Source organism: Schistocerca piceifrons, chromosome 3, assembly GCF_021461385.2.
Source record: "Schistocerca piceifrons isolate TAMUIC-IGC-003096 chromosome 3, iqSchPice1.1, whole genome shotgun sequence".
In the NCBI taxonomy this organism is placed as follows: Eukaryota; Metazoa; Arthropoda; class Insecta; order Orthoptera; family Acrididae; genus Schistocerca; species Schistocerca piceifrons.
Window position 1 is genome coordinate 254,889,336 of NC_060140.1, and position 15,991 is coordinate 254,905,326.

At 45.0% G+C, this 15,991-nt stretch overlaps 1 protein-coding gene across 1 annotated transcript in view; it reads left to right on the top strand.

Moving 5' to 3' along the window:
• Positions 1-13,754: 13,754 nt before the first annotated feature.
• Positions 13,755-15,991, top strand: part of LOC124788079 (glutathione hydrolase-like YwrD proenzyme) — a 152,321-nt gene continuing 150,084 nt past the window's right edge. The window contains exons 1-2 of the mRNA XM_047255175.1: positions 13,755-13,868; positions 15,799-15,899. Of these exons, the coding sequence (XP_047111131.1) occupies positions 15,800-15,899 (100 nt within the window). The 5' untranslated portion in view covers positions 13,755-13,868; position 15,799. The remainder of the gene's footprint in view (positions 13,869-15,798; positions 15,900-15,991) is intronic.

Sequence of the window (15,991 nt, forward strand, 5' to 3'; positions counted from 1 at the left end):
CAGATGTTTACGCTTTTCACTCAAAAACTGAACAGAGCTTTGAACGAAATTTATACACACTTCTGCATTTAATGCCATCCATTCAAAAGATTTTAAACCTAGAGATGATACACTTTCGGGGATCTAAAGGTACAATGTAACAGGAATTATAACAAAATTAAACGGCGTGCGTCCTTACTATAGACTCGGCTGCGCAGTAGCCACCCCCAAGAATGACATTATAAATACCGCGCAGCCATCAAAAGCAGGGCGAGGTGAGGCCCTCCCTAGCAGCGAACAAGTAGTGGCCGCGATTTCTCGCGAAACTGAGGTCCTCGTTCACGCTGCAACGGATAGAGGAAGCACACAAACAGCTACCACGTCAACCCACAGACTCTGGATGTACAACGCCTCCGTCGTCTGTCTGAACTCCATCGGATATCAGAAACAAAAAAGTCGCTGACGGCTATGGTCACAGCGGCACCAGCATCGACACTTGTCTCTTCAAGCCAGTGTGCCAGTACGTGCGCGTTCACACTACAACCGATCTCCACACCCGAACGCACAGGTTTCTGACGATGGTCGGCGGAATTCAAATCAGTTTACAATTTTTGATGTTTTTGTGGAACAACAGCTATCTTGCCCACTGTTTTCATAAATAATTAATATTTTAATACAAAGTATTGAACAATTTTTGTCAGGTACCAGCCGGTTCTACATAGCGCCTCCGTGTGGCTCCTCGCGTCATGTGGAGCCTTTGGTCTGAGGATGGTCTTAAAGCCGAAACCGGTTATCAAGAACTAAATATTAAAAGAAATCACTCCGAACTGGGCTATTTTTCCCAAAAAAAAAATCGAATCAATTTCTTTCCTTTCGTCGAATCGGCCGACGTTCTCACACTCAATACAGAGAAACTTTCACTTTTAGCACAAGAAACGAGTTTGTAGCATCTTAGAGGAAGAGACATACCACAACATGGATATATCTTGGAAACTATCGCTGAAATCAATATTTGATTGGAAACAGTGCTTGCTTGCACCATATCAGGTTAAAAATTCTGGCTCACTTCGCGTAACACATTACTTTGAAAAAAAAAAAAATGGTTCAAATGGCTCTGAGCACTATGGGACTTAACATCTGATGTCATCAGTCCCCTAGAACTTAGAACTACTTAAACCTAACTAACCTAAGGACATCACAAACATCCATGCCCGAAGCAGGATTCGAACCTGCGACCGAAGCAGTCGCAAGGTTCCAGACTGAAGCGCCTAGAACCGCTCGGCCACCACGGCTGGCTTCTTTGAAAAACTGGAGACGAAAAGCATTTACATTTGTAAAAGGAACGGTTTTAAGTGACAATTATTTCACATGAGTTTGCATACCGTACACGAATAAGACATACACTATGTGATCAAAAGTATCCGGAGACCCACAAAAACGTACGTTTTCATATTAGGTGAATAGTACTACCACCTACCGCCAGGTACTCTATATCAGCGACCTCAGTAGTCATTAGACATCGTGAAAGAGTACAATGAGACGCTTCGCGGAACTCACGGACTTCGAACGTGATTAGGTGATTGGGTGTCACCTGTGTCACACGTATGTACGCGAGATTTCCACACTCCTAAACATCACTAGTTCCACTGTTTCCAATGTGATAGTGAAGTGGAAACGTGAAGGGACACGTACAGCACAGAAGCGTACAGGCCGAACTCGTCTGTTGACTGACAGAGACCGCCGACAGTTGAAGAGGGCCATAATGTGTAATAGGCAGACATCTATCCAGACCATCACACAGGAATTCCAAACTGTATTAGGATCCACTGCAAGTACTATGACAGTTAGGTGGGAGGTGGGAAAATTTGGATTTCATGATCGAGCGGCTGCTCATAAGTCACACATCACGCCCGTAAATGCCAAACGACGCCTCGCTTGGTGTAAGGAGCGTAAACATTGGACTATGTAACAGTAGCAAAACGTTGTGTGGAGTGACGAATCACGGTACACATTGTGGCGATCCGATTGCAGGGTGTGGGTATGGCGAATGCCCGGTGAACGTCGTCTGCCAGCGTGTGTAGTGGCAACAGTAAAATTCGGAGGCGGCGGTGTTATGGGGTGGTACTACGGTGATTCACCTCCAATAGTTCCCAAGTTGCGATTTTTAAAATTATAGCGCGGCTTTGTGGACACACTATAAATACTGAGATGGCAAAAGTCATGAGATATCTCCAAATGTCGTGTCGGTCCTCCTTCTGCCCGGCGTAATGCAGCGACTCGGCGTATCATGAACTCCACAAGCCGTTGGCAGTCCCCTGCAGAAATATTGAGGCAAGCTGCCTCTATAGCCGTCCGTAATAAACTGTCGTCGATGCAGGATTTTTTGCACGAACTGACGTCTCAATTATGTTCTATGCCCCGAATATGTACTATGCCGATCGATGTGGGTAGCCAAATCATTCACTCGAATTGTCCAGAATGTTCTTGAAACCATTCACGAACAGTTTTGGTCCGGTGACACGGCGCTTTGTCACGCATAAAAATTTCATTACTGTGTGAGAACATGAAGTCAATGAATGGCTGTAAATGGTCTCCAAGTAGACGAACATAACTATTTCTAGTCAATTATCGCTTCAATTCAGTCAGAGGACCCACTCCATTCCATGTAAATACAGCGCATACCATTAGGAAACCACCATCAGCTTGCACAGTGCCTTGTTGACAACTTGAGTCTAGGGCTTCGTGGGTTTGCATCACGCTCGAACCCTACCATCAGCTCTTACCAACTGAAATCAGGACTCATCTGAGCAGGCCACGGTTTTCCAGTCTTCTAGGGTCGAACTGATATGGTCACGAGCCGAGGAGCGGCGCTGCAGGCGATATCATGCCGTTAACAAGGCGCTCACGTTGATCGTCTGCTGCCATAGCTCATTAACGCCATATTTCGCCGCGATGTCCTCACGGACACGTTCGTCGTACATCCAATGTTGATTTCTGAGGTTATTTCGTACAGTGTTGCTTGTCTGTGAGTACTGACAAGTCTACACAAACGACGCTGCTCTAGGTCGTTAAGTGAAGGAAGCTGGCCACTGCATTGTCTGTGATGAGAGATAATGGCTGGAATTTGATATTCTCGACACGCTCTTGACACTGTGGATCTCGGAATACGGAATTCCCTAACGATTGGAATGTCCCAAGCGTCTAGCTCCAATTACCATTCCGCATTCAAAGTCTGTTAATTTCCGTCGTGTAGCCATAATCTGGTCAGACACCTTTTCACATGGATCAGTTAAGTACAAATGACAGCTCTGTCAATGGACTGCTCTATTATACCTTGTGTAAGCGATACTACCACCATCTGCATATGTGCACGTCTCTGCCCCATGACTTTTGTCAATTCAGTGTACTTCTTAGGCGCTCAATATGGATAAGAAGGAAGAAAAATTTGATGATCGGGTAAAGGTTTTCTGTGGGAAGGAGGGTTAGCAGATTCTAAGTGCAATGATATTAAGGCATTCGAAGGAGTGATTTTTCAAGAGCAGGAAATCAGTGTTATGTGTGATAGAGAATAAGGGACCGGACTCGTTTTGTAGGTATGTGGAATGGTGGAAAAACGTAGCCCCGTTTATCGGCAGTTTAACAGTGCCAGTAGTTTGTGATTTGTGAGTTTTCCTGTGCGATTAATCGGCATGGTCTCCACATTAAATAATGGTCAAGGGTTAGTCAGAAATATTTCATTTCGTGTGTGAGCGCATGCGCTTGCGCTCACTCGTCCGTTTGTATCAATTTCTACATCTGCTGTACATTTATATTCTGAATCATTACAAAAGGCGTAGCAAATGGGACTTATTAAAACATACATCAAGATTTTCTCCGTCTCCATTCAATAAAGGAATGAGGAAAGAATGATTACTTGTATGCCTCTGTTGGAACGACGTTTATGTACGAGGGTAATCACAGAAGTACGGTCTCCTTTTTTTAAAAGTACATAGACCTGTTTATTTCTACAATGGTTTACATCAGTTTACAGCTTGAACATTTAGCTATTTTTCGACATAATCACCATTTCTGTCGATGCATTTTTGTAGACGCTGTAGCAGTTTTTGTATGCCCATATCATACCAGCTCGCCGCCATGCTGTTAAGAAAGTTACGAACCTCTTCTTTCACCTCGTCGTCGGAGGTGAATCGCTGGGACCACAATTAACGCTGACAGGCACTGTGAGACTCTGGAAAAACTCAAACGGGTAATTCAGAACCGGAGAGGAGGAATGTTGAGCAAGGGCGTACACATTCTCCATGACAACGCTCGCCCACACATCGCTCGGCAAACCGTTGCTCTTCTTCAAAAGTTTCAGTGGAACATAATCACCCACCCATCCTATAGTCCTGACTTGGCGCCCAGTGACTATCACCTGTTCCCTAGGTTAAAAGAACATTTGGCCGGAAAGCGATTCAGCTCCGACGACGAGGTGAAAGAAGAGGTTCATAACTTTCTGAACAGCATGGCGGCGAGCTGGTATGACCTGGACATACAAAAACTGCCACAGCGTCTACAAAAATGCATCGACAGAAGTGGCGATTATGTTGAAAAACAGCTAAATGTTCAAGTTGTAAACTGATGTAAACCATTTTAGATGTAAACGGGTCTGTGTACTTACAAAAAAATAGGAGACCTTACATTTGGGATTACCCTCGTACTCTACACTTGCGAAGTCGTTACATAGGAGACTGAAGAGTAGATTATTCATTGTTTACATCCTGAAAGCCACGTTTTAGAGTTCTTCTAAGTAGGACTTATTAAGTACCGTAGCACGCTGACGGAAAAAAATCGCAACATCAAAAAATAATTACTATAGACTAATGAAATTTCGAGAATGCATTTGTGTAGGTAACATATTTAAGTGATTAACATTGAAAGGTCACACGTTAATGCAAACAAAAGATAAGCCATTGCAAATGTGAAATCCTGGTACATTAATAACCGGTGTAACGGCCAGAATGTTGACTGCAAACGTGCAATCATTGTTTTGTGCAGGTGCCAGATATCAGTTGTGGGATGGTTCTGTGCCTGTTGCAAGTGGTCGGTCAATACATGTAGGTTATTGCGGTTTGTGGATGGCGCTGGACTTGTTGTCCGATGATGTCCCGTATGTGCTCGATTGGAGACAGATATGGTGATTTAGCAGGCCAAGGTAACATGCCGACACTCTGTAGAGCATGTTGGGTTGCAACAGCGGTATGTTGGCGAGCGCTATCCTGTTGGAAAAAACCCCTGCAATGGTGTTCATGAATGGCAACGCAACAGGTCGAATCATCTGACTGACGGATACAATTCTGCGGTCAGGGCGTACGGGATAGCCATGAGAGTGCTCCTGCTGTTTTACGAATATCGCATCCCAGATCATAACTCCAGGAGTAGGTCCAGTGTGTCTAGGCTGCAGACAGGTTGGGTGCAGGTCTTCAACTGACCTTCTGACCAACACATGGCTATCACTGGCACTGATGCAGGACCAGCTTTCATCAGAAAGCACAACAGACTTCCACCCCGTCCTCCAATGAGCTGCCGCTAGACATCACTGAAGTCGCAAATGGTGGTGTTTTGGGATGAGTGGGATGCACGCCACAGTGCGTCTGGCTGTCATTGAAGTAGCCGATTTGTAACAGTTCGTTGTGTCACTGATGTACCAACTGCTGCTCCAGTGGCTGTTGCAGTACCATGCGCGAGAGCCATACGCTGAACACAATGGTCGTCCCTTTCTGTAGTGCCACATGGCTTTCTAGACTCAGGTCCTCTTGCGACCAGCGTGACCACCACGGCTAGTAATCATTTACTGTGGCTACAATTCTGTGAAGTCTTTCTGCAGTAACGCAGAAAGAACATTCAGCTCCTTATAACCCACTCGCACGACCTCTTTCAAACTCAGAGAGGCTCCGATAACGACGTGTTTGTCGCCTTAAAGACATTCTTGACTAACGTTCACTCACCACGTACAATCTCAAAGATAACAAACGCTCACTACCGTTACAGCGTGTGTTTAAAGCAACCCTAATTTGTGTCCTCATAGCGGGCTACTAAAGCCACTCTTATGCGACCGGCGCGCGAAATTTGAATAGACATCATTTTTCATATACACTCGTAGAAACACGCCTACCAACTTTCGTTTATGTCGTACAACTCCCTCTTGGAGTTATGATTTCCTTTGGGTCAGTGTATATTGCGTCCCTCTTCAAATGTCAGTAAATTTTTTCAGTATATCTTTTAAACTCTCTTTACAGTGAAAGATGCCGCCCATCTTTATACAGAGCGGTTCAGAAAAATGTAGACACTTTTTGATAGTTAATATCTTTGGAACAAAGTAACTATCGCTGCAATTTCGCACAGTAGCGTAACCCATTGTTTTCTCAACAGCTCTTGGAGCTCATTTTCCAGCAAATGACAGTGCAGCAATGAATAAAGTAGGCCATATTGAAGTGGCGGTACTGGAAGTAGGAAAACATGACAGAGGTTCAATGGCAATGGCGTAATGTGAGCAGATCTCAGCCAACAACACGTACAACAATTTATCGTATTCGGGATAAATTTGAAGGCGGCAATACTGTTCAGGGTGTCCATAAGGAACGGTCTGGCCGACCAAAAGCATCAACAAGCCCAGCTTCCAGAACTGCTGAGTTGCATCTTTTACAGGGGCATCTCAAAAATCTCTGAAGCAGGGTGCACATGAAAGCGGGGTAAGCCAATCAAGCATACAACGAATTCTGAAGGCTGCAAAGTGGAACGTGTACATTCCAAGACCACTGCACGCTCTGAAGGAGGACGACCCGGATCGAAGGATGGAATACTGTGAGTGATTTGACGGCATGCTTGGCGAAGATGAACGGTTTGCATGGATGGTTATCTGGTCTGACGAAGCGCAATTCAAACTGAACGGTACTGTAAACTGCCCCTACTGTATGTACTGGGTTCCTGAAAACCCTCACGTTCACGTGGACCAACATGTTAATCTACTGGGTGTTAATACGTGGTGTGGTCTGTCATCGTGTGGTCTGATTGGCCCATTCTTCTTTGAAGATACCGCAACTGGTGTATCTTCATATGCTGCAAACATCTATTTTACCTGCCATCGGCCGGTCGAAGTGGCCGACCGGTTCTAGGCGCTTCAGTCTGGAACCGCACGACCGCTACGGTCGCAGGTTCGAATCCTGCCTCGGGCATGGATTTGTGTGATGTTTTTAGGTTAGTTAGGTTTAAGTAGTTCTAAGTTCTAGGGGACTGATGATCTCAGATGTTAAATCCCATAGTGCTCAGAGCCATTTTTGAACCTGCCATCGGAGATGTGTTTGGAAATGAAAGATTTTACCTATAACAAGATGGCGCCCCATCTCACTACCAAAGAGATGTCAGAGCGTACTTGGGTGAAAATCTACCTGGACGATGGATAGGTCGAAGAGGGGCTGTTTCACACCCACCACGGTCTGAAGACCATACAGCTCTTGACTTCTACCTACGGGGGACCTTGAAAACAGAAACCAGCTATGCTGAACAACCTACGAGAAACCATCGAGGCGTCCTGTGCGGCTATTACATCAGCAACACTAACACCCGTAGTTCGGTCAACATTTCAGCGGCATCGATGTTATTTGGCTGCTAATGGAGGAAACTTTGAACAAACAAAATAACTTTCGCCCCTTGCAAGAATTGTAACGGGTTGTCATTTTGTTCCATTGCAGGCGAGGATTTGTGCACACTGTCTCGAAACTGATCAAAAATTGTTGCAGCTTATGTTAAAAAGTAAAATGCGCCACACTGTAAAGCTTATGAAGTCTAGACCTCGGAGTAGGATAAAATTTCACGGCACACTCCATATTCCTTTGCCAAACAGTTAACGGGTCACAACATATCGGTTGGGAAATCGTTTTGCTTCGAGGTCAAAGCTCGAAACCTATCACTGCAGCAAAGTGGGAAAGAATGAAGACGCTACCACATCTGAATGGGTTAAACATTAAAGCTTGCGTGGCAACGTTACAGAAATGCACTGAAAAATGGTAGACAAACATTCTCTAAAGAGCCAGTGTACTCGAAGTCAAAATTAGTGAAATTAAAATAAAACTAGAGCCCAGAAACAGCAGTGAGCTAGATTATCACATACTTCAATTCAAACGCAATGCTGTTCCATTGTGAGTGTTCCGAGTGTTCTGTTTCGCGGTGCGGTAGTAGTTGGGTGCGAGCGAACATTAACAAACCCAGTTTAATTCTCGTACCACTGAAAAGACAAGTGAAATAGATTGTATAACTAGTGTCAGTAGAGTTGAAAAATAGCTGAAATCGTTAAAACTGAACAAAGCTCCGTAAACGGATTCCGTGGCTTCTGTTAGACCCGCTTTTAACCGTAAGATACCGGAGATTCACCGAACAAACCACTGTGCCCAGTTGTTGAAAAAAAAAAAAAGCCAAGGTCACACTCATCAATAAGAAAAGCAGCAGAAGTGATCCACAAAACTACCTTCCAACATAATTGGCACCCATTTGCTATAGAATCTTATACTGCGAGCTCAAATGCAATCACGTATCTCGAACAGGATGACCTTCGTGCAAATGGCATGGCTTCCGAAAGCGTCGAACGTGTTAAACCCAACTTGCGCTTTTCTCGTGTGAGCTTCTTAAAGCCATGGATCAAGGCGGTCAGTAGATGCCGTATTTCTTGACTTCCACGAAGCATTTGACTCAGTACATCTCATACACTTACACTACTGGCCATTAAAATTGCTACACCAAGAAGAAATGCAGATGATAAACGGGTATTCATTGGACAAGTGTATTATACTAGAACTGACATGTGATTACATTTTCACGCAATTTGGGTGATTAGATACTGAGAAATCAGTACCCAGAACAACCACCTCTGGCCGTAATAATGGCCTTGATGCGCCTGGGCATTGAGTCAAACAGAGCTTGGATGGCGTGTACAGGTACAGCTGCCCATGCAGCTTCAGCACGATACCACAGTTCATCAAGAGCAGTGACTGGCGTATTGTGACGAGCCAGTTGCTCGGCCACCATTGACCAGACGTTTTCAATTAGTGAGAGATCTGGAGAATGTGCTGGCCAGGACAGCAGTCGAACATTTTCTGTATCCAGAAAGGCCCGTATAGGACCTGCAACATGCGGTCGTGCATTATTCTGCTGAAATGTAGGATTTCGCAGGGATCGAATGAAGGGTAGAGCCACGGGTCGTGACACATCTGAAATGTAACGTCTAATGTTCAAAGTGCCGTCAATGCGAACAAGATGTAACCGAGACGTGTAACCAATGGCACCCCATACCACCACGCCGGGTGATACGTCAGTATGGCGATGACGAATACACGCTTCCAATGTGCGTTCACCGCGATGTCGCCAAACACGGATGCGACCATCATGATGCTGTAAACAGAACCTGGAGTCATCTGAAAAAATGACGTTTTGCAATTCGTGCACCCAGGTTCGTCGTTGGAAACACCATCGCGGGGGCTCCTGTCTGTGATGCAGCGTCAGTGGTAACCGCAGCCATGGTCTCTGAGCTGATAGCCCATGCTGCTGCAAACGTCGTCGAACTGTTCGTGCAGATGGTTGTTGTCTTGCAAACGTCCCCATCTGTTGACTCAGGGATCGAGACGTGGCTGCACGATCCGTTACAGCCATGCCGATAAGATGCCTGTCATCTCGACTGCTAATGATACGAGGCCGTTGGGATCCAGCACGGCGTTCCGTATTACCCTCCTAAACCCACCGATTCCATATTCTGCTAACAGTCATTGGACCTCGACCAACGCGAGCAGGAGTGGCCGAGCGGTTCTAGGCGCTACAGTCTGGAACCGCGCGACCGCTACGGTCGCAGGTTCGAATCCTGCCTCGGGGATGGATGTGTGTGAAGATTAGTTAGGTTTAAGTAGTTCTAAGTTCTAGGGGACTGATGACCTCAGAAGTTAAGTCCCATAGTGCTCAGAGCCAACACGAGCAGCGATGTCGCGATACGATAAACCGCAATCGCGATAGGCTACAATCCGACCTTTACCAAAGTCGGAAACGTAATGGTACGCATTTCTCCTCCTTACACGAGGCATCACAACAACGTTTCACCAGGCAACGCCGGTCAACTGCTGTTTGTGTATGAGAAATCGGTTGGAAACTTTCCTCATGTCAGCACGTTGTAGGTGTCGCCACCGACGCCAATCTTGTGTGAATGCTCTGAAAAGCTAATCATTTGCATATCACAGCATCTTCTTCCTGTCGGTTAAATTTAGCGTCTGTAGCACGTCATCTTCGTGGTGTAGCAATTTTAATGGCCAGTAGTGTATTATGAAAGTGCGATTGTAGGGGGTACTAAATATATTTGTGAGTAGATTAAGGATTGCTTAGTAGGGAGGAAACAGAATGCTAGCATTGATGGAGAGTTACCAGTAGATGTAGAAGTAATTTCAGGCGTGTCCCAGGGAAGTGTGTTGGTACCCTTCTTGCTCCTGTTGTGCATTTACGCCCTTGCAAACAAAATTTAATAGTAATCCCAGATATTTCGCAGATGATACAGTTATCTACACTCCTGGAAATTGAAATAAGAACACCGTGAATTCATTGTCCCAGGAAGGGGAAACTTTATTGACACATTCCTGGGGTCAGATACATCACATGATCACACTGACAGAACCACAGGCACATAGACACAGGCAACAGAGCATGCACAATGTCGGCACTAGTACAGTGTATATCCACCTTTCGCAGCAATGCAGGCTGCTATTCTCCCATGGAGACGATCGTAGAGATGCTGGATGTAGTCCTGTGGAACGGCTTGCCATGCCATTTCCACCTGGCGCCTCAGTTGGACCAGCGTTCGTGCTGGACGTGCAGACCGCGTGAGACGACGCTTCATCCAGTCCCAAACATGCTCAATGGGGGACAGATCCGGAGATCTTGCTGGCCAGGGTAGTTGACTTACACCTTCTAGAGCACGTTGGGTGGCACAGGATACATGCGGACGTGCATTGTCCTGTTGGAACAGCAAGTTCCCTTGCCGGTCTAGGAATGGTAGAACGATGGGTTCGATGACGGTTTGGATGTACCGTGCACTATTCAGTGTCCCCTCGACGATCACCAGTGGTGTACGGCCAGTGTAGGAGATCGCTCCCCACACCATGATGCCGGGTGTTGGCCCTGTGTGCCTCGGTCGTATGCAGTCCTGATTGTGGCGCTCACCTGCACGGCGCCCAACACGCATACGACCATCATTGGCACCAAGGCAGAAGCGGCTCTCATCGCTGAAGACGACACGTCTCCATTCGTCCCTCCATTCACGCCTGTCGCGACACCACTAGAGGCGGGCTGCACGATGTTGGGGCGTGAGCGGAAGACGGCCTAACGGTGTGCGGGACCGTAGCCCAGCTTCATGGAGACGGTTGCGAATGGTCCTCGCCGATACCCCAGGAGCGACAGTGTCCCTAATTTGCTGGGAAGTGGCGGTGCGGTCCCCTACGGCACTGCGTAGGATCCTACGGTCTTGGCGTGCATCCGTGCGTCGCTGCGGTCCGGTCCCAGGTCGACGGGCACGTGCACCTTCCGCCGACCACTGGCGACAACATCGATGTACTGTGGAGACCTCACGCCCCACGTGTTGAGCAATTCGGCGGTACGTCCACCCGGCCTCCCGCATGCCCACTATACGCCCTCGCTCAAAGTCCGTCAACTGCACATACGGTTCACGTCCACGCTGTCGCGGCATGCTACCAGTGTTAAAGACTGCGATGAAGCTCCGTATGCCACGGCAAACTGGCTGACACTGACGGCGGCGGTGCACAAATGCTGCGCAGCTAGCGCCATTCGACGGCCAACACCGCGGTTCCTGGTGTGTCCGCTGTGCCGTGCGTGTGATCATTGCTTGTACAGCCCTCTCGCAGTGTCCGGAGCAAGTATGGTGGGTCTGACACACCGGTGTCAATGTGTTCTTTTTTCCATTTCCAGGAGTGTATAATGAAGTACTGCCTGAATAAACCTCCACAAATGCTCAATATGACATTTATAATATTTCAAAGTGTTGCAGAGATCGGCAACTTGCTTTAAATATTGAGAAATGTAAAATTGGGGAACTGGGGACTTAAAAAAATGAAAAAAACCTAACGTCCTATAACTGTAATATCAGTAAGACACAGCTGGATTCAATCAAACTGTACAAACACCTGGGTGTAAAAATTTGTAGGTGTATGAAATGGAACTATGACACAGACCCGTTCGTAAGTAAAGCAGGTGGCAGACTTCGGCAGAATACTAGGGAAATTCAATCTGCAAAAGAGACTGCGTACTCATGCGACCCGTCCTATGATATGTGTGTGTGACTCATACCAAATAGAACTAGTCGTGGAGAAGGTCACCACAAATGGTCTCTCACTTCTTTGACCCGTAGGGGAGTGTCACGAAGATGTTGAAAAAACTGAAAATACACACAAATGAAGACAGTCTCAAGCTATTCCATGAAAGCCTATTTAAAAACTTCAAGAAGTTGAAGTGATGAATCCGAGAATATACAGCAACCCCCCTTCTTATCGCTCTCGTACGAATTAGGAAGACGGTATCACACTAATTACAACGCCCACAGAGACTTGCAGTCTCTCTTCTCACGCTCCATACGCGAATTGAACGGGGAAAATGCCGTAATAAGTGGTGCAGTGGGACGTACCCTCTGCCATACGCTTCACAGTGGTTCGCAGAGTATGGGTGTAGATGTATTGCGTGGCGCAAGTTCGTAATAATGAACAGCAGACCATGGTGGAGCAGAACATGTACCAGTAAATACAACTCTTGGACCAACTGTTATACGTAAAAGCATTGTAATTAAATACAATTATATCAAACGTATTCTTCAAACCTTATAAAACAGCACATAATTTTATGTCAGAGTTCTATTATTTCCCCAGCTTTAAAAGTACTGCACAGTCATGTACACATAAAACTTAACAGTGTTATTACTTTCAGTTTAAAACTGCTGACTTAATTTTTCTCAAGAAAAAGGTAGTGCGTTGCGGGGCCTCTGACACTGCGGGTCCCGTAGAAAGTGCCTACATTTTCTGTGTGGAAAGACTGCCACTGTTCGAGTAGTACGTAGCTGCATAATATTCCAGATTGGGTCGAGCGTGTGTTTTGAAATCCCTTTTACAGACGTACAACATTTTCCCTGCATATTACTAACAATCGAAGCCTATCATTTGCTTTCTCCACAACTGAGCATATGTTTCCATACATTATCACCCCAAAATACCTGGAGGCCACGGCCTACTTGATTTGTGTTTCAAAAGTTTGTATCCAACGAGGAGCATTCATGACACTAAGGATAACGTGCGGAAAGAGTGAGGATTGGGTTTCATATAACTGATGTTTTCGGAATCCGCGTTGGATTTATAGAGCGCTCGGACGGAATGCGTGGCGTTAGAAACGGCTGGTGGGAGCCGCAGGTTGCATCATGATAGTAGAAACAACGCGTGGGACATACTGTACTGTCACGATTAAACAAAGGACTGCTGCTAGGAGAAGAATAGAAAGCTCTGAACCGGGACAAAGGAAATTGTGTACGATAAAGTGAAATTTCAAGAGCGAAGTTGTAACGTTGATATTATCATCTTGAGTCTTTTCAAGAGCAAACAAGTGTACGCACGCGGTTATGTGTGTGGGCGCGCGATGGCTATTCCAATGTCCAGTGTCGTCCTGTCTGTTGCTTCGCGCGTCGATAAGCGGCGATAAGACAAATGCTTAAAGAGAACTGATGTTTGGGTTGCGCGCCAGCTAAGTTACGGGTCTAGAAACACATTTCGAAAACGACTTCTGGTGCCGTGCAGTGGACCTGTTGCAGCCTGCGCCTTACGTATCAGGTAAGAACGATCAAAACTGGCAACAGATTCAAACCGAAAAACCGGTTTTACCGTGGCTTGGCGTACTTTCAAAATGAAAGGAAAAAAGAGAAAGAAAACCAAAAGCTGGCCAGTGGACGCTTGCTCTCGAAACTCTGTCAGAGTAGTGCGTTCGTTCCGGAAATATTGTAGAGGTACTAGTACGCCTACTCACATTCTCAGCCTGCTTTCTAGTGTGACGTTACGTAGGAATAAAACTTTTATTGCGCTGTTCAAATGTGTAGATGAGCAAAAAAATTCACGCATCGGGTGTAGATTAAGATGTCCTTGCCACTGAGTGATTCGCGGCTTCGGCCGCGACTTTGTCTACGGTATCAGACCAAGGACATTGCCGCAAAAGATATAACATGAGCAGCAAGAATGGTGCGGCGGCAAAAGTGCCGGCGTTTCGGAAACAAACGGATTCTTTAAATTTTCAACTGAAATTCCTCTTGCAACTTCATCTAACTTTCCCTCCTATTTCCAGAATTGTTTCTTTCATACCGAAAACATTATTAAACACCGGAGTAAAGCGGAACGGCATGGCTCGTGGATCATTTGTCGTTAAATATAGCTGACAGTGCTGCTTCTGTAAATAGTTACAGCATTCAAAGTAAGCAGTTGAATGACGGAGATGGTTTATTAGGAAGTCAATCTACTTTGTTCTATGGCAAGACAGTGTTTCCTAAGAATTACAGAATCTTGACTGCGAAATATGACATTCCGTAAGATTTTTACTTGGAAGACCGGTTTCATATGAGACTTGGGAATTACGCATCCCTTAACAAGGCGGCAGTGTTGTACGTAATTTCAGTATTGATGTTCCTGTTTAATTTTAGAGCGAAAAGCTGCATTTTTGTTCCGTTTTCAGAAGGTTTCCAACGCAAATGAAAAACATATGGAACAACCAGAACTTCATATTAAAGATAAAAAGCCCGTTGAGGCATAGGGCCTCTACATTTTGTGCACTAGAGGAAACTGTGACAGAGTTGTTGATTTTTATTATTATTATTTTATCCCATAATTCTGTGACCTACATACTAGGTTTGATGACTTTTTCCCTGACCAAACGTTTCACACTCGAATGTTCCCTGGAGCAACTGAGGAAATAAATGAATAAGATAGTGCTTAACTGAACACATCCTTTGGCATTTAAAAGATATGTTTCTGACACTTCCAAATATGATACAAAGGTGTGGTTTTCTCGTAAACTTCTACTAAATTCGTAGTGCTCTGATGGCAAGGTATTACTAATTTATCTGCTGTAGAGTGCGGATTTCAGTTTTAGACAGTGCTCAGAACACAGCCGATTGGTTCCTTGATTCACAAAATATATAAACTTATGAAGAGAATCAGCAATTTAGAGTTAATCGAGAAAAACTGTTTCAAACACACGTATAACATGAGAAACAAAGACAATTTTATGCTTCCCACTCATCGCTTAAACCTATATGCACAGTCTCCTCAGTATATGGCAATTAAAATTCATAACAAGCTAAAAGGAAAGAATGTTCTGAGTATGAACCTAGAGACAGTGAAAACAAAGCTATATGATATACTTGTCAAATGCTGCTACTACACTGTTGAGGAGTTCATGAAGGATGAACTGAACATTTGAGCAGGATAAATTTACATATAGTCTTGTGTTTAAGTGTAGCAGTCCTTCACAAAAGGGAGGAAAGAAAAATAAAAGCTTATATTAATGTTAAAATTCTTTGTACCAATTAGACCTAAGTTGTGTTAACCACTTCTTGATTTGTCTCCTGTACACTAATCATATCATTAGAAATTGTATGTTATGAGACAAATAAAACACTATTCACTATTATGAATTGTCTCTATTTAGGAGCTCAAACTCATTTCTGAGTATGTTGTCCAGGTTAAAGATAATTCTGACTTCGGTACTTTGCAGGATGGATCAGATGCAGAATTTCTCTTCTCATAGATCTCCAGTTTTTTCAAGAACAGGATGTGTGTCATCAAACAATCCACTTGCTACTAAGGCTGGCATAGGTATGGTATGATGTATTTTACATCAATATGTTTGAGTTCATAAACTGCAAAGAAATGACACTGAAATGAACATCTGGTAAATAATATCTGCA